The 24,298-nt window shown below is 36.9% G+C and overlaps 1 protein-coding gene across 2 annotated transcripts in view; it reads left to right on the forward strand.

The window, feature by feature from the left end:
* LOC122739788 (solute carrier family 22 member 15-like) overlaps positions 1 to 24,298 on the forward strand; it is a 278,490-nt gene that overhangs the window by 7,018 nt on the left and 247,174 nt on the right. For both annotated transcript variants that reach the window (XR_006354678.1, XM_043981479.1), the window contains exon 2: positions 6,776 to 6,940. Coding sequence is in view for 1 of the 2 variants with exons in the window: in XM_043981479.1 (XP_043837414.1) it covers positions 6,776 to 6,940 (165 nt within the window). In the remaining variant the exon portion in view is untranslated. The remainder of the gene's footprint in view (positions 1 to 6,775; positions 6,941 to 24,298) is intronic.

The raw sequence follows: 24,298 nt of genomic DNA on the forward strand, positions 1-24,298 counted from the left end.
ATCAGGCACTTTAGAATGTTTGAATGAACATTTATATAATGTTTTAAGATTTGCAAAACACTTTACAATTATTATTTCATTTGTACCTTACAGTAACCCTGGGACATAGGTGCTAATATTATCCCCATTTTATAGATGAGGAAACAGAAACAGAGGTTAATTGACTTCCCCAGAATCACATAGCTAGTGTCTGAAGTTAGATTTGAGGTCAGGTCTTTTTTATTCCAGGTCCAATGCTCTATCCACTTCACCACCTCTCTGCCTCTGTGAATAACTCAAGATAAAAGACTACTTAAAGTAGTAAAACTTCCCCCAATTTGTTTTTTTGTAAGGCAGTTGGGGTTAAGTGACTTGCCCAGGGTCACACAGCTAGTAAGTGTGTTAAGTATCTGAGGCTGGATTTGAACTCAGGTCCTCCTGAATCCAGGGCCAGTGCTCTATCCACTGCACCACCTAGCTGCCCCTCCCCCAAATTTTTAAAAATTAGAGCTATTGACATCTTATTTTAGTATTTAATACTTCCTGCTGAGTTATTAGAACTTATGGTAAAGATTATCTCTCTCATCTCAAATATATTTTCTTTTCCAATATGATTGCCAGCGAAGAAGCATAATGGATAAGAGAGCTGGTTTTGGAGCTGAGCTAAGTACTACACCGTCTCTGGAGGCAGGAACAGGAGCCACAGTTGTGAGCAAAGCGGGTTCTTCCATGAGCAGAACTAGGTCAGAAGCTATAGAAAGCAGGACTCCTGTGCTTAAAATAAAGGGATTCCCAGACAGTGTGGGTGCCATGTCTTCTGTGGTGAGTGGGTGGAAAGCAAGTGAGTATTCCAACATTAGAAGTCTCTTCACACTTTCTAATCTATGCTTTGGGGATTGGACAGACCAAGGGGGCTTGGGTTGTGAGATGAAATCCTGTGGTTCTATTTCAATGGGCTAAAGTTAATCCTAGTTAACTCAGCTGTTTCATTTTGCTTTTATTAATGTAGCTATTTTTTTCTTATTATACATGGAGGCTTGAGTAATTAGGAAACACAGTGGGGAATAGGATGAAGGGGAGGAGTTTTCTAAAAAGGATGGGAGCCTCAAATTCTTGATCTGATCAAATAATTCACACCAGTCTCCAAAATAAGGAAAGAGTAGTAGGGATGGAGGAATAAGTGGGTGGCAGAAAACTCTCTGATGAGAGCCTGAGAGAAGCAGAGGAAGCTCTGTGGGCTTACTCCAGAGGGACTTCTGCTGTTAGATGGTGGGCATGAGAGATGGGCTGAGTGTTGGGTCTGACAGCTGCTGTCCAGTTCCTGGCTGCTGCCCAGGCTCAGGAACAGGTCACAGGCTCCTTATCTATCATACCACTTGGGAGAACTCTAATTGTTTTTATCAAATCTAAATTGGTCTCCGTGTGACTTCCATTTGCCTCTGGTTCTTTCCTTTGAGACTGAGGCTCCCACTTGGAAGTCCTTTAAACCCTTGACAATAGTTTTGCTCTCCATCGCCCTCCTCCTCCAGCCTTTTCTTCTACAGGCCAAACCTGGCCAGAGCTTTCAATCAATCATCCCTTCCATGCCCACCCCTTCACACCCTTTTCAACCTTTGGCTCTAGGCACAGTAAACAAATCAATTGCTCCTGGAAGGCTATGTCTGTTGACTAGCCTATAGATCAACTCCCTATCCTTGTGACTTCCATGACATTCCTTTTCCTGGCTACCATTTCTCCTTATGTGTTGCTTCCTATTAGAACATAAACTCCCTGAGGGCAAGAACTCTCTCATTCATAGTAAGCACTTAATCAGTGTTTTAAAATTCATTCACACAGTATGAACTCAAGGCTTTCACCATCCTGTTACTCCAGCCATGAACATTTGTGGGTTTGTCAACATCCTTCCTAAAATGAATACAGTTTTCCAGGTCTAGTGTGAGAAGAATACAGACTGAGGGACTATCACCTCCTTATTCCTGGCAGCCATGTTTCCATTAATGATCATCATTGAATAAAGAGAATGCCCTAACCAATGAAACCATGGGTCCGTGAAGGTATTGGGGTGACTAAGGCATTTGGGGTTCAATCAATGTTCCTGCTTTACACGTGAGTATAACACAAGGAGATAGTTATGATGGAAGCACTGAGTGGTAAGCCAAACCTTGGACAGCTCCTTCCTTGAATTGAGATGCATGATATATGAGGTATGTCAAACTGATTTCCCAGCATCATTTAATTTCCTATGAAAGTAATTTAGTTTTCTTGGAAAAGGTATTTAATAATATCCTTTTTTACAGTGTTAAAAACAGGGCCATTTTAATACTCTTGTGCCATGCCATAGCTCATGATTTTTCAATTTGAAGAAAAAATTTGGATAGGGAGTTCTCAGCTTACAAATAGCTTGTGTTCTACAAGTTGGCTTGTAAAGGTAGTTACATGGAACTGGGAAAGTAATATTACAAGTGGTGGTTAGGTTCTTAGGCTACCTGATACAGCCTATTAAACCCGTAATGGAGCTTATTTAAATATCTGCAATGAAAAATAGAGGGGGTCAATTCAAATTGGTCCTAAAAATTTTATTAAGTTCTTGCTACATGAAAGGTATTCTGTATCTGGAGATACAGAGAAAAATGGAAAACACTTCCCCCTCAAGAAGCTTATGCTGTATTGGAAGGGAAATGAGAAAATAATCAGAAGCACAATAACAGACATTTTATATTTCTTGAAAGCTTGCAAAACAATTTGCACACATCATGTTATTTCAGCTTCACATCCCATACTATAGACGTTATTCTTCCCATTTTACAAATGGGCAAACAAACTCAAGGATAAGTGGCTTATCCATGGTCACAGAGCTAGTAAGTAGCTGAGGTAGGATTAGTGGCCCCTTTCTTACTTACTGACCAAGGCAGGATTTGAACCCAGATTCTCTTGACTTCAAGTTCAGTGCTTTATCTACCATGCCATGTGGCATCATGTATGTGTTTTTACACTTGTGTCCCTTCTTCCCACCCAACCCCTCCCTAACTCTCTTTCCTTAAAGTACCTTTATTTCAGTGTTTTGCTGTTCATGTGTCTGATACTCCTGGGTGAGCAGAAGTACAGTTAATGCACTGGGCAGTCAATGTGAGGTGTAGGTGGGACTTGGAGGACTGGGAAAGTCAGGTGAGCTGGTCAGAGGTCACCCAGGGGAACAGTCAGAAGGCCTTAGGGTAGAATCATGTCAGTTGGCACTCTAATTAGGCCTGCTGATTCTGAAGTATCCCCCAAAGAAGGTCAGAGGTCTGTCCTGCTGTGGATAACATGCTAGCAAGGCCACCCAGAGGATTGATTGGGCTGCCTGGGTGTGGGCAGCAGCACATTCCCAGTGTGAGGTTAAAGGATGAGATTTCTCCAGTCAGGAGTCCACCATCTGTCAGCGATATCAGATGCTCAAAGTCCAGCTTCCTAGTGGTAGAAAATAACTGTTGCAACAAAATCATCATTTCAAGGATAATCTAGGGCTAACTCATTCATTTAATGGAGACCCATACTAGTAATTGCAGAAAGCAGAATTGGGAGGGGAAAAAAAAGGATTTCATGTTCTTTTTTTTTTTTTAAGTGAGGCAATTGGGGTTAAGTGACTTGCCCAGGGTCACACAGCTAGTAAGTGTTAAGTGTCTGAGGCCGGATTTGAACTCAGGTACTCCTGACTCCAGGGCCGGTGCTCTATCCACTGCGCCACCTAGCCGCCCCTTCATGTTCTTTTAAATGTGCTTATTCTCTTTTCTCCACTCCCCCAGTCACTGACTTGGTTCAGTCCCTCATCACCCCTGACCTGGACTATTGCAATGGTCTCCTCTTTGGTCTCCCAGCCTCCAGTCTCTTTCTTCTGATCTATCCTCCACACAGCCGCCCACTCTGACCACATCACTCTTGCTCCTCGAACATTGGGTTAGTTTCCTTTCCTCAAGTGTCTCCACACTACCGTCTCTTCTCCACTTAGCTGTTAAAGTTATTGTCTTAATGTGTAGGTCTGACCGTGTCACTCTTCCCAGTCAATATGGTCCATTGGCTCTCTGTTACATCCGGGATCAAAGATGAAGTTCTCTTTTTGGTATTTAAAGCCCTTCGCAAACTGACCCCTTCTTGCTTTTTCCAATTCTTACTCTTCCTTCCCGCCACACACCTTACCATCTGACTACAATGGTCTACATCCATGGAGTTCACTGCAAACAATGTCCTAGCTTAGGTCTCTGCATCTTTTCAATCTCTGTCCCCCATACTTGGAATGTGCTTCCCTCCCTCCCGTTCTCTATATAGCTTGTGTGCCCCTCCCCCATTAGATTGTGAGCTCAAGTTCCTTAAGAGCCAGGAAAGTTTTTGCCTCTGTTTGTATCCCTAGCACTTAGCACAGTGCCTGGAACATAACAGGCACTTAATAAATACTAGCTGACTGACTGAATGCCTTTGGGAAAGCATACACACTCTTGTTTAGCACTGAAGACTCTTTATTTGGTGTTTTTGTTTTTGTTTTGGGTAAGGCAATTGGGGTTAAGTGACTTGCCCAGTGTCATACAGCTAGTAAGTGTCAAGTGTCTGAGGCCGGATTTGAACTCAGGTCCTCCTGAATCCAGGGCCAATGCTCCATCCACTGCGCCACCTAGCTGCCCCAGCATTGAAGACTCTTAACAATCTGGCCGTAGTCCTTTCTGGCCACGTGTGGAGATGCTGAGGAGGACTTTGGATGCCCGCCATGGCTTTGAAAATGGAGAGCTCTGGTGATTCATTCTAACAGTTCTGCTTTGCCCTTAGTGCATTATGTGTCAACTTCTCTGCTCACCAGCCACGATTAGGGTAGTTTGGGGGGGCTCGTTCATGGAATAGAGAGAGGGGCGAAAAGGATATTTTCTGGACCAATCGTACAAGAATCAGGAGATAAAAAGAGAGATTTAAGGGCCTTAAAAAGAATCTCAGAGAGGCAGCTAGGTGGCGCTGGGGCAGCAAGGTGGCGCAGTGGATGGAACATTGGCCCCGGAGTCAGGAGGACCTGAGTTCAAATCTGGTGTCAGACATTTGACACTTACTAGTTGTGTGACCCTGGGCAAGTCACTTAACCCCAGTTGCCTCACCAAAAAAAAAAAAAAAAAGAATCTCAGAGAAGAGAGGTAGAAACAGATGCTGGATCTAGAGCTAAGCTAGAGGCTCTGAGTTCAAATCCTAGCTTTGACACTTACTGGCCATGCAATCTAGGGAAAGTCAACTTGCCTCTCTGTCTGTTTCCTCATCCATGAAGTCAGAGGGTTGAGTTGAATGACCTTTAAGATTTCTTTTAACTCTAAGTCTATGGTTTATAGCACTATCATCTTACCTGTGAGACAGTGATCTCATGGCACCATGGTTTTCCCTGTGAGATGGTGTCACCTAGTGAATTAAGAGGACAGAATGGGCAGTTTTCTGTAGACTGTAAGCTGCCTGAAGGAAGGATTTTTTTTTTTTGGTTGTTGTTTTTAACTTGGTATCCTCAGCCCTCCCACAGGGTCTTGCTGTGTTCTTGTTGCTATTGGTGTATGGGGGGTGGGGGGGCAATGTCAGAAGGAGCATTTGGTCTGATTGTTCCTCCTGCTGGGGAAGAGGTAGCATAGTTGGCCTAGGCCAAGATACCAGAGGAGAGCAGATTCAGGCTGAGTGGAGGAAGAGGGAGGTAATATTGAACTCTTGTTTATAGGAGGTGTAGCAAACAATCAGATTAACATGTAACTGAAAAATATTTAACAAAATAAATAAAAATACAAACAAATATAGATAATGTTAATGTGTGGTTTTCTTTCTAAGTCACTAGGTAGCCCACTGGGATCCTAATATAGATATAGTTTAGTGGCCCTCATTTCCATTTCAGTTGGGCAGCCCTACACCATGTAGGGGATAAAGCAGTGGATGTGGCATCCAAAAGATCTGAGTTCAGATTCTGATACTAACTATTTTTTTTTGGAGGGGCAATTAGGGTTAAGGGACTTGCTCAAGGTCACACAGCTAGTAAGTATCAAGTGTCTGAGGTCATATTTGAATTCAGGTCCTCCTGAATCCAGGGCCAGTGCTTTATCCACTACGCCACCTAGCTGCCCCCTCTGATACTGCCTCTTACAGAACCATAGATTAAGAGCTGGAAGGGGCCTGAGCAAGAATCCAAATCAACCCTTTCATTTTATAGTTGAGGAAACTGGTACCTAAGAAGTTCAAGGGACTTCTTCATGGTGACAGAAGACAAGTAAGTATTATACTTATTAGCTGTGTGATCATGGGTAAATAATTGAATCGCTCAGCCTTGATTTCCTCATCTGTAAAATGGGGCTGATAAAACATTATCTAACCAATTAGGTTCTTGAGAGGAAAGCTCTTTGTAAACCTTCAAGTGACAAATACATGTATTTTATTATTATGTATAGAAGGACTAGAAAAAGCAGGTACTTATGGTTGTGGAAGCACCTGCACTGAATAATCAACATGATTTGAAGTCATGTTTAGAGGCAGCATGTTCTAGTGGACAGAAAGCTAGCTTTAGAGGCAGGAAGACCTGGGTTCAAATCCTACCTCTGACATATAATGGCTGTGTGACCCTGGGCCAATCACTGTGTCTCTTGGCTCCCCTGGCCCCTTGATAACACTGTAATGTTCATAGTGGTGATTGGTCTGCCAAGATAGAGGGAGTTCCCTGTGTTATGTTAGTTTTTTGGGGGTAGTGCTATGCTGGCCAGACTTGAGAAATTTCATAACCTATACCTCTATAATATGTTGGGGATTTTTTTTGTCATTGCAGGTCTCTTTTTTGATGTCATTTTGGGCTATATCACTGCATTTGCCCCAAGTTATGGAGTCTTTGCAATGTCACGCCTTGGTGTTGGAGTTATGAATGGTGGAACAGCTTTAGTATCTTTTGTCTTGACACAAGAATATGTAGGGAAATCGTTTTGGGCACTCACAGGTAAGATGGATAAAGGAGTTTGATTGTTACCTTTATTGATTAGCTGGGTGATAGAAAGGATTAAAACATTGTTCTGTGATTCTCCTCATAGATCCTGTGACATCCTTGACCAAACCTCATCTGCTTGGCCAATGCTCCACTCTGTGTTGTCTTCCCTTAATAGGATGTTAGTTCCTTAAGATCAGGGACTATTTTGTTTTTTGTTTTCTTTTTAAAAATCATAAAATATTTTATAATTTTCCAGTTGCATGTAAAGACAGTTTTCAACATTTGTTTTCATAAGATTTTGAATTCCAAATTTTTCTCCCTCCCTCCCTTCCCTTCCCCATCCCCAAGACAGGAAACAATCTGATTTAGGTTATATATGTACAATCACATTAAACATATTCTTGCATTAGTCATGATGTGAAAGAAGAATCAAACAAAAGGGAAAAACTGTAAAAAAAAAAATGGATCAATATGCATTCAGATTCCACAGTTCTTTTTTCTGGTTGTGGAGAACATTTTCCATCATGAGTCCTTTGGAATTGTCTTAGATCATTATATTGCTGAGAAGAGCCTAGTCTATCACAGTGGATCATCACACAATATTGTTACTGTGTCCAATGTTGTCCTGGTTCTGCTCACTTCATTCAGCATCATTCTGCTTAAGTCTTTCCAGGTTTTTCTGAAATCTGCCTGCTCATCACAGTAGCATTCCATTACAATCATATGTCAAAACTTGTTCAGTCATTCCCTAATTGATGGGCATTCCCTCAGTTTCCAAATCTTTGCCACCACAAAGAGAGCTGCTGTAAATATTTTTGCTTATGTGGGTCCTTTTTTCTTTTTTTATGATCTCTTTGGGATATAGATGTAGTAATGGTATTACTGGGTGAAAGGTATACACAGCCCCATAATGTTTTGGACATAGTTCCAAATTGCTCTCCAGAATGGTTAGATCAGTTCACAACTCCACCAACAATGCATTAGTATTCTAGTTTTTCCACAGATTTCCAACATTTATTATTTTCCTTTTTTGTCATATTAGGCAATCTGACAGGAGTGAGTGGTACCTCAGGGTTGTTTTAATTTGCATTTCTCTCATCAATAGTGATTTAGAGCATTTTTTCATATGGCAATGGATAGCTCTGATTTCTTCATCTGAAAAGTATCTGTTTATGTCCTTTGACTATTTCTCAATTGGGGGATGACTTGAATTTTTATAAATTTGATTTTGTTCCCTATATATTTTAGAAATGAGGCTTTTATCAGAACTATGGGTTGTAAAAATTGTTTCCTCGCTTTCTGCTTCCCTTCTAATTTTGGCTACATTGCTTCTGTATTGCTTCCTGCCTCTAAAACCTTTTTAATTTAGTGTAATCACAATCATCCTTTTTGCATTTGATAATATACTCTATCTCTTGTTTGTTCATAAATTTTTCTCTTCTTCATAGATCTGAGAAGTAAACTATTCCTTCCTCTCCTAATTTACCTATCATATCACCCTTTATGTCTAAATCATGTATCCCTTTTGACTTTATTTTGGTATAGGGTGTAAGATGTTGGTCTACAACTAGTTTATGCCATACTATCTTCAAGTTTTCCAGCAGTTTTTGTCAAATACTGAGTTTTTATCCCAGAAGCTAGAGTTTTTGGGTTTATCAAAAATTAGATTACTATATTCATTTACTATTGTGTTTCCTGTCCCTAACCTATTCCATTGATCCTCCACTCTATTTCTTAGAAAATAACAAATAGTTTTGATGACTGCTGCTTTATAGTATAGCTTCAGATTTGATACTGCTAGCCCAACTTCTTATGTATTTTTTGAATAGTTCCCTTGATATTCTATTGAAAATATTTTTTAAATCGTAAAAGTATTTTATTATATTCCAGCTACATGTAAAGATAGTCTTCAATTTTTATTTTCAGAAGATTTTTAGTTCCAAATTTTTTTCCATTCCCTCCACCCCTCCACAAGAAAATAAGCAATTTGATATAGGTTATATATGTACCATCATATTGAACATATTTCTGCATCGGTCATGTTGTGAAAGAAGAATCAGAACAAAAGAGAAAAAACACCCAAAAAGAAAAAACTCACCAAAGGTAGGAACAATATGGATCAATCTACATTAAGAATCCACAGTTCGGGGCGGCTAGGTGGCTCAGTGGATAGAGCACCAGCCCTGGAGTCAGGAGTACCTGAGTTCAAATCCGGCCTCAGAAACTTAACACTTACTAGCTGTGTGACCCTGAGCAAGTCACTTAACCCCAATTGCCTCACTTAAAAAAAAAAAAAAGAATCCACAGTTCAAGGGGGCAGCTAGATGATGCAGTAGATAAAACACCGGCCCTGGATTCAGGAGGTCCTGAGTTCAAATCCGGTATTAGACACTTGACACTTACTAGCTGTGTGACCTTGGGCAAGTCACTTAACCCTCATTGTCCCACCAAAAAAAAGGAATCCACAGTTCACTTTTTTCTGGATGTGGAGAGCATTTTCCATCATGAGTCCTTTGGAATTGTGCTGTATCATTGTATTGCTGAGAAGAGCTGAGTCTAATATAGTTGGTTATCATACAATGTTGCTGTTACTGTGTTTAATATTCTCCAGTTTCTACTCACTTCACCCAGCATCAGCACACTTAAGTCTTTCCAGGTTTTTCTAAAATCTGCCTGCTCATCATTCTTTTCTTTCTTTTTTAATCATAAAAGTATTTTATTATTTTCCAGGTCCATGTAAAGATAGTTTTCAACATTTGTTTTCATAAGATTTTTAGTTCCAAATTTTTCTCTTTCCCTACCTTTCCTCTCCCCTCCCCAAGACAGAAAACAATCTGATATAGTTTATATATGTACTATCACATTGAACATATTTCTACATTGGTCATATTGTGAAAGAAGAATCACAACACCAGGGAAAAGCTTCAAAAAAGAAAAAACCCATAAAAAAGTAGAAACAGTCTGGTTCAATCTGCATTCAGAATCCACAGTTGTTTTTTCTGGATATGGAGACCATTTTCTATCATAAATTCTTTGGAATGGTCTTAGATCATTGCATTGCTGAGAAGAGCCAAGTCTATCACAGCTGATCATCATATAATGTTGCCGTTACTGTGTACAATGTTCTCCTGGTTTTGCTCACTTCACTCAGCATCAACCCACTTAAGTCTTTCCAGGTTTTTATGAAATCTTGCCTGCTCATCATTTCTTACAGCACAATAGCATTCCATTCCATTCATAAAACAAACTTTGTTCAGCCATTCCCCAATTGATGGGCATTCCCTTGATTTCCAATTCTTTGCCTCCATAAGAGAGCTGTTATAAATATTTTTGTACATGTGTATCCTTTCCCCTTTTTTATGACCTCTTTGGGATAGAGACCTAGTAGTGGTATTACTGAATCAAAGGGTATGTTTAGTCCCATAGCCCTTTGGGCATATTTTCAAATTGTTCTCCAGAATAGTTGTCAGTTCACAACTCCACCAACAATGCATTAGTCTTCTAAATTTTCCACAACTTCTCCAATATTTATTATTTTCCTTTTTTTTTCATATTAGCCAATCTAACAGGTGAGTGGTGGTACCTCAGAGTTGTTTTAATTTGCATTTCTCTAACCAAACAGTAGATTACTATAGTCATTTGCTTCTGTGTTTCCTGTGCCTAAGTTATTCCATTGATCTACCACCCTATTTCTTACCCAGTAACAAATAATTTTTATGATTGCTGCTTTATATTATGGCTTCATATTTGATATCGCCCGCCCACTTTCTTATGCATTTTTATTAGGTCCCTTGATACACTTTTAAAAAGTTTTTTAAATAATAAAAGTATTTTATTATATTCCAGTTGCATGTAAAGATAATTTTCAACCTTTGTTTTCATAAGATTTTTAGTTCCAAATTTTTTTGTTTTTTCCTCCCTTCCAAGACAATAAGCAATCTGATGTAGGTTATATATGTACTACCACATTAAACGTATTTCTGCATAGGTCATGTTGTGAAAGAAGAATCAGAACCAAAGGGAAAAACTCCAAAAAAGAAAAAAAAACCCACAAATGGTAGAAACAATGTGGGTCAATTTGCATATAAGAATCCACAGTCCTTTTTTACTGATGGTGAGTGAGATGAGCAGGACCAGAAGAACATTATACACAGTATCATCAACATTATGTGTTGATCAACTGTGATAGATTAGATTCTTCTTACCAATACAACGGCACAAGAAAGTTCCAAAGGACTCATGATGGAAAAGGTTCTCCAAATTCAGGAAAAAAAAGAACCATGGAATATGGGTACTGATTGAACCATAATATTTCTTTTGTTTTTGGTGCTGTTGTTTTTCTTTTTTGAGGTTTTTCCTTTTTTGCTCTGATTCTTCTCTTATAACATGACTAATGCAGAAATAGGTTTAATGTTGTTATTATATATATGTGTATATATGTGTGTGTGTTTGTTTGCATATATATATAATATATATATATATATATATATATATGTACAACCTATTATCAGATTACCTGCTATCTAGGGGAAGGGGGGAGGGAGGGAGAAAAATTTGAAATTTGAAATCTTATATAAACAAATGTTGAAAACTATCTCTACATGTAACTGGAAAATAATAAAATACTTTTATCAGGAAAAAAAAAAGAATCCATAGTCCTTTTTTCTGGTTGTGGAGAGCATTTTCCATCATGAGTCTTTTTTAATTGTCCTGTATCATTGTATTGCTGAGAACAACTGAGTCTAATGCAGTTGATTATCATACAATGTTGCTGTTACTGTGTACAATGTTCTCCTGTTTCTACTTACTCAGTGTCAGTCGACTTAAGTCTTTCCAGCTTTTTTTTTCTTTCTTTCCTTCTTTCCTTCTTTCTTTCTTTCTTTCTTTCTTTCTTTCTTTCTTTCTTTCTTTCTTTCTTTCTTTCTTTCTTTCTTTCTTTCTTTCTTTCTTTCTTTCTTTCTTTCTTTCTTTCTTTCTTTCTTTCTTCTTTGTTGGTGAGGCAATTGGATTTAAGTGACTTGCCTAGGGTCACACAGCTAGTAATTGTTTAGTGTCTGATGCTGGATTTGAACTCAGGTCCTCCTGAATCCAAGGCCGGTGCTCTATCCACTGTTCCACCTAGCTGCCCCCTAGAAATTTTGTTAATACATATCTACATATTCAGAGACATTCATACAAATTCATTTGGTTTTGTTTTGTTTTGCAGGGCAATGAGGGTTAAGTGACTTGCCCAGAGTCACACAGCTAGTAAGTGTCTGAGGTCATATTTAAACTCAGGTCCTCCTGAATCCAGGCCTGGTGCTTTATCCACTGCACCACCTAGTTGCCCCTCAGCTTTTTCTAAAATTTATCTGCTCATCATTTCTTTATTTCTTTTTTAATCATAAAAGTATTTTATTATTTTTCAGTTACATGTAAAGATAGTTTTCAACATTTGTTTTCTTAAGATTTTTAGTTCCAAATTTTTCTCTTTGCCTCCTTTCCCTCTCCTGTTTCCAAGACAGAAAGCAATCTTATATAGATTATATATGTAAAATCACATTGGTCATATTGTGAAAGAAGAATCAGAACACCAGGAAAAGCTTCAAAAAAGAAGAAAAATACATAAGAAATAGAAACAGTCTCCTTTAATCTGTATTCAGAATCCTCAGTTGTTTTTTTTCTGGATATGGAGACCATTTTCCATCATGAGTTCTTTGGAATGGTCTTAGATCATTGCACTGCTGGGAAGAGCCAAGTCTATCACAGTGATCATTGTGCAACGTTGCTGTTACAGGGTACAGTATTCTCCTGCTTCTGTTCACTTTACTCAGTATCAGTACACTTAAGTCTTTCTGAAATCTGCCTATTCATCATTTCTTACAGCACAATACATTCCATTCCATTCATAAATCACAACTTGTTCAACCATACCCCAATTGAGAGGTATTCCCTTGATTTCCAATTCTTTGCCACCACAAAGTGAGCTGCTATAAATATTTTTGTGTATGTGGATACTTTCCCCTTTTTTTTTACTTCTGTGGGATAGAGACCTAGTAGTGGTAAAACTGGATCAAAGGGTAAGCATAATCCCATAGCCCTTTGGTCATATTTCCAAATTGCTCTCCAGAATGGTTGGGTTAGTTCACAACTCCACTTATAATATGTTCAAATTTTTCCATAGCTTCTCCAACATTTATTATTTTCCTTTTTTGTCATATTAGACAATCTGACAGGTGTGTTGTGGTACCTCAGAGTTGTTTTAATTTGCATTTCTCTAATCAATAATGATTTAGAGCATTTTTTCATAAGGCAATAGATAGCTTTGATTTCTTCATTTGAAAACTACCTGTTCGGGGCAGCTAGGTGGCGCAGTGGATAGAGCACTGAATCCGGCCTCAAACACTTACACTTACTAGCTGTGTGACCCTGGGCAAGTCACTTAACCACAATTGCCTCACTAAAAAACAAAACAACAACAAAAAACAGATAAAAAAACTACCTGTTCATATCCTTTGACCATTTCTCAGTTGGGAATGACTTGCATTCTTATCAATTTGATTTCATTCCCTATATATTTTAGAAATGAGGCCTTTACCAGAAACAATGGCTGTAATAGTTTTTTCCCAGCTGTCTGTTTCACTTCTAATTTTGGCTTCCTTGCTTCTGTTTGTTTAGAAGCTTTGTTTATACAAACCCTTTTTAATTTAATGTAATCAAAATCATTTATTTTGCATTTCATAATATTCTCTGTCTCTTGTTTTTTCATCAGTTGTTCTCCTCTCCAAAGATCTTAGAGGTAAACTATTCCTTTCTTTCCTAAGTTACCTATGGGGTCAACCTCTATATCAAAATCATGTACCCATTTTGACTTTTTATTTTAGCATACAGTGTAAGATGTTGGTCTATGCCTTGTTTCTGCCATACTATCTTCCAGTTTTCCAGCAGTTTTTGTCAAATACTGATTTTTTTTATCCCAGAAGCTGTAGTCTTTGGGTTATCAAACAGTAGATTACTATAGTCATTTGCTTCTGTGTTTCCTGTGCCTAAGCCATTCCATTCATTCACCACCCTATTTCTTTCCCAGTAACAAATAATTTTCATGACTGCTGTTTTATATTATAGCTTCAAATTTAATACAGCTAGCCCAACTTCGCATTCAATTTTTAGTTACTTCCCTTAATATTCTTTTTTTCCTGATAAAAGTATTTTTTTCATTACATGTAAAGATAGTTCTCAACATTTGTTTATACAAGCTTTCCAATTTCAGATTTTTCTCCTTCCCTCCCCTCCCTCCCCCCTCCCCTAGACATCAGGCAATCTGATATAGGTTTTATAAATATATATATATATATATACACACATATACATACATATACATATATACATATATATAACATTAAACATATTTCTGTATTAGTCATGTTATAAGAGAAAAATCAGAGCAATGAGGAACAACCTCAAAATAGAAAAACAACAGCACCAAAAACAAAAGAAATAGTATGGTTCAATCAGCATCTATACTCCACGGTTCTTTTTTTCCCTGGATTTGGAGATCTCCTTCCATCATGAGTCCCCTGGAACTCTCCTGTACCATTGCATTGGTGAGAAGAATCTAGTCCAACACAGTTGATCAATATACAATGTTGATGATACTGTGTACAATGTTCTTCTGGCTCTGCTCATCTCACTCATCATCAGTTCATCCCTTAATATTCTTAATTTTTTTTAATTAAAGAAGTATTATTATTATTATTATTATTATTATTATTACATTCCAGTTACATGTAAAGATAGTTTTCAACCTTTGTTTTCATAAGATTTTTAGTTGCAAATTTTTTTCTGTCTCCTCACACCTCCCAAAGACAGTATGCAATCTTATATATGTTATATATGGACTATCATTTTAAACATATTTCTCCATTGGTCATATTGTGAAAGAAGAATCAGAAGAAAGGGGAAAAACTCCAAAAAAGAAAAAACCCCACAAAAGGTAGAAACAGTATGGATCAATCTGTCTTAAGAATCCACAGTTCTTTTTTTTTTCTGGATTTTCAGAACATTTTCTTTTTCTTTTTTTTCCCCTCCTTCCATTTATTTTATTTTATTTTATTTTTTTACATATAAGATATTTTATTTTTTCCGTTACATGTAAGATAGTTCTCAACTTTTGTTTATACAAGCTTACAATTTCAGATTTTCTCCCTCCCTCCCCTCCCTCCCCCCTCCCCCAGACAGCAGGCAATCTGATATAGGTTATATCTACATATCTATATAGATATAAATATTTATACACACATATATATACACATAATAACATTAATCCTATTTCTGCATTAGTCCTGTTATAAGAGAAAAAATCAGAGCAATGATGAAAAACTTCAAAATAGAAAAAAACCCAAACAGCACCAAAAACAAAAGAAATAATATGGTTCAATTCAGGCATCTTATACTCCACAGTTCTTTTTTTTTTTCTTGGATTTGGAGATCCTCTTCTATCATGCGTTCCCTGGAACTCTTCTGTACCATTGCATTGGTGAGAAGAATGTAGTCCATCACAGTAGATCAACACTCAATGTTGATGATACTGTGTACAATGTTCTCTGGTTCTGCTCATCTCACTTATCATCAGCTCATGCAAGACCCTCCAGGTTTCTCTGAAACTCCTCTAGCTCATCATTTTCTACGGCACAATAGTATTCCATTGTATTCATATACCACGACTTGTCCAGCCATTCCCAATTGATGGGCACCCCCTCAATTTCCAATTCCTTGCTACCACGTAAAGAGCAGCTATAAATATTTTTGTACATGTGGGTCCCTTTCCCCCTTCCATGATCTCTTTGGGAAAAGACCCAAAAGTGGTATTGCTGGGTCAAAGGGTATGCAAGCTTTATTGCCCTTTGGGCATAATCCAAATTGCTCTCCAGAATGGTTGGATCAGTTCACAGCTCCACCAACAATGAATTAGTGTTCCAATTTTCCCACAGCTTCTCCAACTTTATTTTATTCCTTTTTTGTCATTTTAGCCAATCTGATAGGTGTCAGGTGGTACCTCAGAGTTGTTTTAATTTGCTTTGGAGAACATTTTCAATCATGAGTCCTTTGGAATTGTTTTGTATCATTGCTTTGCTGATAAGAGTTGAGTCTCATGCAGTTGATTATCGTACAATGTTGCTTTTACTGTGTACACTGTTCTGTTTTTACTCACTTCCCTCAGCATCAGCCCACTTAAGTCTTTCCAGGTTTTTCTAAAATCTGCCTGCTCATCTTTCTTCTTTCTTTTTAAATCATAAAAGTATTTTATTACTTTCCAATTATATGTAAAGATAATTTTTCAACATTGATTTTCATAAGATTTTTAGTTCCACATTTTTCTCTTTGCCTCCCTTCCCTCTCCCCTACCAAACAGAAAGCAATCTGATGTAGGTTATATATGTACTATCACATTAAACATATTTCGCATTGGCCATATTGTGAAAGGAGAATCAGAATACAAGGGCAAAGCTTCAAAAAAGAAAAGAAAACCCACAGAACAGTAGAAACGTCTGGTTCAATCTGCATTCAGAATCCACAATTGTTTTTTCTGATTATGGAGACCATTTTATATCATGAATTCTTTGGAATGGTTTTAGATCATTGTATTGCTGTGAAGATTGAAGTCTCACACACAACATTGATGTTACTGTGTACAGGTTCTCCTGGTTCTGCTCACTTCACTCAGCATCAGTCCACTTAAGTCCTTCCAGGTTTTTCTGATTTCTGCCTGTTTATCATTCTTAAAGCACAATAGTTTTTCCATTACATTTATAAATCACACCTTGTTCAGCCATTCCCCAATTGAGGGGCATTTCCTTGATTTCCAATTCTTTGCCCCCACAAAGAAAGCTGGCTATAAATATTCTTGTACATGTTGATATGTTCATCTTTTGTCTAACCTTTGTGGGATAGAGACCTAATAGTGTTATTACTGGGTCAAATGGTATGCATAGCCCCATAGCCCTTTGGGCATATTTCCAAATTGCTTTCCATAATGATTGTCAATTCACAACTCCCACCAATAATGCTTTAGTGTTCTTTTTTTTTCCCACAGCTTCTCCAACATCTATTCTTTTGCTTTTCTTCAAATTAGTCATTTGCAAGTGAATGTGTAGCTCAAGGTCGTTTTAATTATATTTCTCTAATCAATAGTGATTTAGAGCATTTTTTATATGACAAAGGTAGCTTTAATTTCTTCATGTGAAAATTGCATTCTTATCAATTTGATTTCATTCCCTATATATTTTATTTTATTTTTTTGTTTCCTATATATTTGAAATGAGGGCCTTTATCAGAAACACTGGATGTGAAAATTGTTTCCCAGTGATCTGCCATGGCTTCTAATTTTGGCTACTTTACTTCTGTTTGTTTAGAAGCTTTGTTTATACAACCCCTTTTTAATTTAATATAATTAAACATCATTCATTTTGCATTTCATAATATTCTCTATCTCTTGTTTCATCATAAGTTGTTCTCCTCTCCATAGATGTGGATCAGTAAACTCTCCTTTCCCTCCTAAGTTACCTATGTTTTCAACCTCTATGTCAAAATCATGTAGCAATTTTGACCTTACTTTCTATACTGTATTAAAATGTCGGTCTATGCCTAGTATCTGCCATACTCCTTCCAGGTTTCCAGCAGTTTTTGTGAAATACTGAGTTTTTATCCCAGAAGCTAGAGTCTTTGGGTTTATCAACAGTAGATACTAGTAGTCATTTACTTTTGTGTCTCCTGTGCCTAACCTATTCTTTTCTCCTGCACTCCTATTTCTTACCAGTACCAAATAATTTTGATGAATGCTGCTTTATAGTGTAGCTTCAGATTTGATGGCTGCTAGTCCAATTTCTTAAGCATTTTCGTCATAGTTTCCAAGTCATAAAATTATTTTATTATATTCCAGTTGCATGTAAAGATAGCTTTCAACCTTTGTTTTCATAAGATTTTTAGTTCCAAATTTTTTTCTTTTTCCTCCCCCCTACCCAAGCCATAAGCCATCTGATATATAGTTGTATATGTACCATCACATTAAACATATTTCTGCATAGGTCATGTTGGTGAAAGAAGAATCAGAACAAAAGGGAAAAACTACAAAAAAGAAAAAAAACTACAAAGGTAGAAACTGTATGGATCCATCTGCATTAAGAATCCACAGTTCATTTTTCTGGATGTGGAGAGCATTTTCCATTATGAGTTCTTTGGAATTGTATTGTATCATTGTATTGCTGAGAAGAAATGAGTCGAATACAGTTGATTATCATACAGTGTTGCAGTTACTGTGTACAATATTCTCAGTTTCTACTCCTTCACTCAGCATCAGTCCCACTTAAGCCTTTCCAGGTTTTTCTGAAATCTACTTGCTCATTATCTCTTTTATTCTTTTTTGATCATAAAAGGAATTTTATTATTTTCCATTTACATGTAAAGATAGTTTTCAACATTGATTTTCATAAGATTTTTAGTTCCAAATTTTCTCTTTTCCTAGCTTTCCTCTTCCCTCCAAGACCAGAATGCAATCTGATATAGTTTTATATATGTACAATCACATTAACAACATTTCTGCATTGGTCCATATTCTGAAATAAGAATCACAACATCAAGGAAAAGCTTCAAAAAAGAAAAAACCCACAAAAAAGTAGAAACAGTTTGGTTTAATCTGCAATCAGCATCCACAGTTCTTTTTTTCTAGATATGGAGACCATTTTCCATCCTGAGTTCTTTGGAATCATCTTAGATCATGCAGTGCTGGGAAGAGCCAAGTCTCTCCAGCTGATCATCACACAAAGTTGCTATTATTGTGTACAATGTTCTCCTTGTTCTCCTCACATCACTCAGCATCAGTGCACTTAAGTTCTTTTCAGGTTTTCTGAAATCTGCCTGTTCTCATTTCTTACAGCACAATAGCATTCAATTACATTCATAAATCACAACTTCTTCAGCTTGCCCCAATTGATGGGACATGCCATCAATTTCCAATTCTTTGCCCCCATACAAAGAGCTGATATATATATCTTTTTTTTTACATGTGCATCCTTTCCCTCTGATCTCTGTGGGATAGAGATCTAGGAGTGGTGGTACTGGATCAAAGGGTATGCATAGTCCCAATAGCCCTTTGGGCATATTTCCAAATTGCTCTCTAGAATGATTGTCAGTTCACAACTCCCAATAATGCATTAGTGTTCTAATTTTTCCACAGCTTCTCCAACATTTGTATTTTCTTTTTGTCATATTAGCTAATCTGACAGGTGTGTGGTTGTACCTCAGAGCTGTTTTAATTTGCATTTCTCTAATCAATAGTAATTTAGAGCATTTTTTTTCATGTGGCAAAGGTAGCTTTGATTTCTTCCTGTGAAAATTGCCTGTTCATATTCTTTGACCATTTCTCAATTGGGGAAGGACTTGCATCTTATCAATTTGATTTAATTCCTACATATTTTAGAAATGAGGCCTTTATCAGAAACACTGGCTGTGAAAATTGTTTCCCAGCAATCTGCTTCGCTTCTAATTTAGGCTGCTTTGTTCTGTTTGTGTAGAAGCTTGTTTATACAAAAACCTTTTTAATTTAATGTAATCAAAATCATCCATTTTGCATTCATATAATTCTCTTTTCTCTTGTTGTGTCATAAGTTGTTTTCCTCTCCATAGAGCTGAGAGTTGAACGATTCCTTTTCTGTTCTAAGTTACCTATGGTATCAACCTCCATGTCAAAATCATGTACCCAATTTTGACCTTATTTTTCATATACTGTATTAAATGTCGGTCTATGGCTGGTTTCTGCCATACTATCTTCCAGGTTTACAGCAGTTTTTGTGAAATACTGAGTTTTTATCCCAGAAGCTAGAGTCTTGGGTTTATGAAATAGCAGATTATTATAGTCATTTACTACTCTCTCTCCTGTGCCTAACCTATTCCTTTGATCCTGCACTCTATTTCTTAGCCAGTACCAAATAATTTGATGAATCCCTGCTTTATAGTATAGCTTCAGATTTGATGCTGCTAGTCTAACTTCTTATACATTTTCTCATTAGTTCCTTGATATTCTTTTTAAAAAAGTTTTTTAAATCATAAAAGTATTTTATTATATTCCAGTTGTATGTAAAGATAATTTTCAACCTTTGTTTTCATAAGATTTTTAGTTCTAAATTTTTTTCTGTTTCCTCCCCCCTAGCCAAGGCAATAAGTGATTTGATATAGGTTATACATGTACCATCCATTAAATGTATTTCTGCATAGGTCATGTTGTGAAAGAAGAATCAGAACAAAAGGGAAAAACACCAAAAAGAAAAAAACACCCACAAAAGTTAGAAACAGTATGTATCCATCTGCATTAGAATCCACAGTTCATTTTTTCTGGATGTGGAGAGAATTTTCCATCATGAGTTCTTTGGAATTGTACTGTATCATTGTATTGCAGAGAAGAGCTGAGTCTAATACAGTTGATTATCATACAATGTTGCTGTTACTGTGTTCAATGTTCTCCAGTTCCTACTCCCTTCACTCAGCATGAATCACTTAAGCCTTTCCAGGTTTTTCAAAAACCTACTGCTCATCAATCTTTTTATTCTTTTTTAAACATAAAAGTCTTTATTATTTCCCATTTTGTATAAAGATAATTTTCAAACTGGTTTTCCAAAATTTTTAGTTCCAAATTTTTCTCTTTGCCTCCCTTCCCTTTCCCTTCCCCAAGACAGAAAGCAATCTGATATTGTTTAATACATGTACAATCACATTAAGCATATTTCTGCATTTGTCATATTGTGAAAGAAGAAATCACAACACAAGGGAGAAGCTTCATAAAAACCCCACAAAACAGTAGAAACAGTATGGTTCAATCTGCATTCGAATCCACAGTTCTTTTTTTTCTGGATATGGAGACCATTTTCCATCATGAGTTCTTTGGAATCATCTTTGATCATTGCACTGCTAGAAGAGCCAAGTCTCCCACAATTGATCATCACAAAACTATTGCTGTTACTGTATAGAATGTTCTCCTGGTTCTGTTCACTTTACTCAGCATCAGTCACCTTAAGTCTTTCCAGTTTTTCTGAAATCTGCCTGTTCATCATTTCTTAGAGGCATAATAGCATTCATTCCATTCATAAAACAAACTTTGTTCAGCCATTCCCCAATTGATGGGCATTCCTTGATTCCAGTTCTTTCCCCCTGCTCTAAATATTTGTTGTATATATAGATCCTTTTCTCTTTTTTATGACCTCTTTGGGATAGAGACTAGGAGTGTTATAACTGGGTCAAAGGGTACGCATTAGTCCCATAGTCCTTTGTATATATTTCCAAAATTGCTCTCCAGAATGATTGTCAGTTCACAACTCCACCAAACAATGCAGTAGTGTTCTAATTTTTCCATAGCTTCTCCAACATTTATATTTTTCCTTTTTGTCATGTTAGCCTTTCTGACAAGTGTGTGGTGGTAGCTCAGAGTTATTTTAATTTGCATTTCTCTAATCATAGTGATTTAGAGCATTTTTATATGGTAAAGGTAGCTTTGATTTCTTCATGTGATAATTGCCTGTTCGTATCTTTTGACCATTCTCAATTGGGGAATGATTTGCATTCTTATCAATTTGATTTCATTTGCAACATATTTTAGAAATGAGGCCTTTATCAGAAACACTGGCTGTGAAAATTATTTTCCAGCGATATGCTTCGCTTCTAATTCTAGCTGCTGTGCTTCTGTTTGTTTAGAAGCTTTGTTTATACAAACCCTTTTTAATTTAATGTAATCAAAATCATCCCATTTTGCATTTCATAATCTTCTCTATCTCGTGTTTTGTCATAAGTTGTTTTCCTCTCCTTAGATATGAGAGGTGAACTATTCCATTCGTTGTCCTAAGTTACCTATGGTATCAATCTCCATGTCAAAATCATGTACCAATTTTGACGTTATTTTCATATACTGTATAAAAATTTTGGTCTATGCCTAGTTTCTGCCATACTCTCTTCCAGGTTTCCAGCAGTTTTTGTGAAATACTGAGTTTTTTGTTTTGTTTTGTTTTGTTTTTTGATGAGGCACTTGGGTTAAGTGACTTGCCCAGGGTCACACAACTAGTAAGTGTCAAGTGTTTGAGGCTGGATTGAACTCAGGTCCTCCTCAATCCAGGGCTAGTGCTCTACTCCACTGTACCACCTAGCTGCCCCAATACTGAATTTTTATCCCAGAAGCTAGAGTCTTTGGTTTATCAAACAGTAGATTTATATAGTCATTTACTACTCTCTCTCCTGTGCCTAACCCTATCCTTTGATCCTGCACTCTATTTCTTACCCAGTACCAAATAATTTTGATGAATGCTGCTTTATACTATAGCTTCAGATTTGATGCTGCTAGCCCAGCTTCTTATCCATTTTCCTCATTAGTTCCTTTGATATTCTTTTTAAATAATTTTTAATCATAAAAGTATTTTATTCTTTTAAATAGTTTTTTAAATCATAAAAGTATTTTAGGTGGCACAGTGGATAAAGCACTGGCCCTGGATTCAGGAGTACCTGAGTTCAAATCTGGCCTCAGACACTTGACACTTACTAGCTGTGTGACTGTGGGGAAAGTCACTTAACCTCATTGCCCCACAAAAACAAACCCAAAAAGTATTTTATGATATTCTAGTTGCATGTAAGATCGTTTCCTAACCTTTGTTTTCAGAAGATTTTTAGTTCCAAATTTTTTTCTTTTTCCTCCTCCCTACCCAAGCCAATAGCCATCTGATATAGGTTTGTATATGTACCATCACATTAAACATATTTCTGCATTGGTCATGTTGTGAAAAGCAGAATCAGAACAAAAGGGAAAAACTCCATAAAAGAAAAAAAACCCCCCACAAAGTTAGAAACTATGTATCCATCTGCATTAAGAATCCACAGTTCATTTTTTCTGGATGTGGAAGGAATTTTCCATCATGAGTCCTTTGGAACTGTACTGTATCATTGTATTGAGAAAGAGCTGAGTTAATACAGGTTGATATCATACATGTTGCTGTTACTGTGTTCAATGTTCTCCAGTTTCTACTCCCTTCTCTCAGCATCAGCCATTTGAAACCTTTCCAGGTTTTTTCTAAAATCTACCTGCTCATCAATTCTTTTATTCTTTTTTTAATCATAAAAGTCTTTTTATTATTTTCCCATTTTGTATAAAGATAATTTTCAAAATTGGTTTTCACAAAATTTGTAGTTCCAAATTCTTCTCTTTGCCTCACTTCCTCTCCTCTCCCTAAGACAGAAAGCAATCTGATATAGTTTATTACGTACAATCACATTAAACATATTTCTGCATTGGTCATATTGTGAAAGAAGAATCACAGCACAAGGGAAAAGCTTCAAAAAAAAACCACAAAACAGTGGCAACAGTCTGGTTCAATCTGCATTCAGAATCCACAGTTCTTTTTTTCTGGATATGGAAACCATTTTCCATCATGAGTTCTTTGGAATCATCTTTGACCATTGCACTGCTAGGAAGAGCCAAGTTTTTCACAGCTGATCATCACAAAATGTTGCTGTTATTGTCTAGAGTGTTCTCCTAGTTCTGTTCACTTCATTCAGCATCAGTCCACTTAAGTCTTTCCAGGTTTTTCTGAAATCTGCCTGTTCATTTTTTCTTACAGCACAAAAGAATTCTTTACATTCATAAATCAGACCTTGTTCATCCATACCCTAATTCATGATCATTTCCTTGATTTTCAATTCTTTCCCCCACAAAGAAAGCTGCTATAAATATTTTTTTATATGTGGATCTTTGCCCCAATTTTATTACCTCTGTGAGATAGAGACCTAGGAGTGGTATAACTGGGTCAAAGAGTAAGCATAGTCTCATAGCCCTTTGGACATATTTCCAAATTGCTCTCTAGAATGATTGTCAGTTCACAACTCCACCAACAGTGCATTAGTCTTCTAATTTTTCCATAGCTTCTCCAGCATTTATTATTTTCCTTTTTGTCATATTAGCCTTTCTGACAAGTGTGTGGTGGTAGCTCAGAGTTATTTTAATGTGTGCTTCTCTAATCAATATTGATTTAGAGCATTTTTTACATATGGCAAAATTAGCTTTGATTTCCTCATGTGAAAATTGCCTGTTCATATCCTTTGACTACTTCACAATTGGGGAATGACTTGCATTCTTATCAATTTGATTTAATTACCTACATATTTTAGAAATGAGGCCTTTATCAAAAACACCGGCTGTGAAAATTGTTTCCCAGCAATCTGCTTCACTTCTAATTTGGCACCTTTGCTTCTGTTTGTGTAGAAGCTTTGTTTATACAAAACCTTTTTAATGTAATCAAAATCATCCATTTTGCATTTCATAATATTCTCTATCTTTTGTTTTGTCGTAAGTTGTTTTCCTCTCCA

This window comes from Dromiciops gliroides, chromosome 2, assembly GCF_019393635.1.
Source record: "Dromiciops gliroides isolate mDroGli1 chromosome 2, mDroGli1.pri, whole genome shotgun sequence".
In the NCBI taxonomy this organism is placed as follows: Eukaryota; Metazoa; Chordata; class Mammalia; order Microbiotheria; family Microbiotheriidae; genus Dromiciops; species Dromiciops gliroides.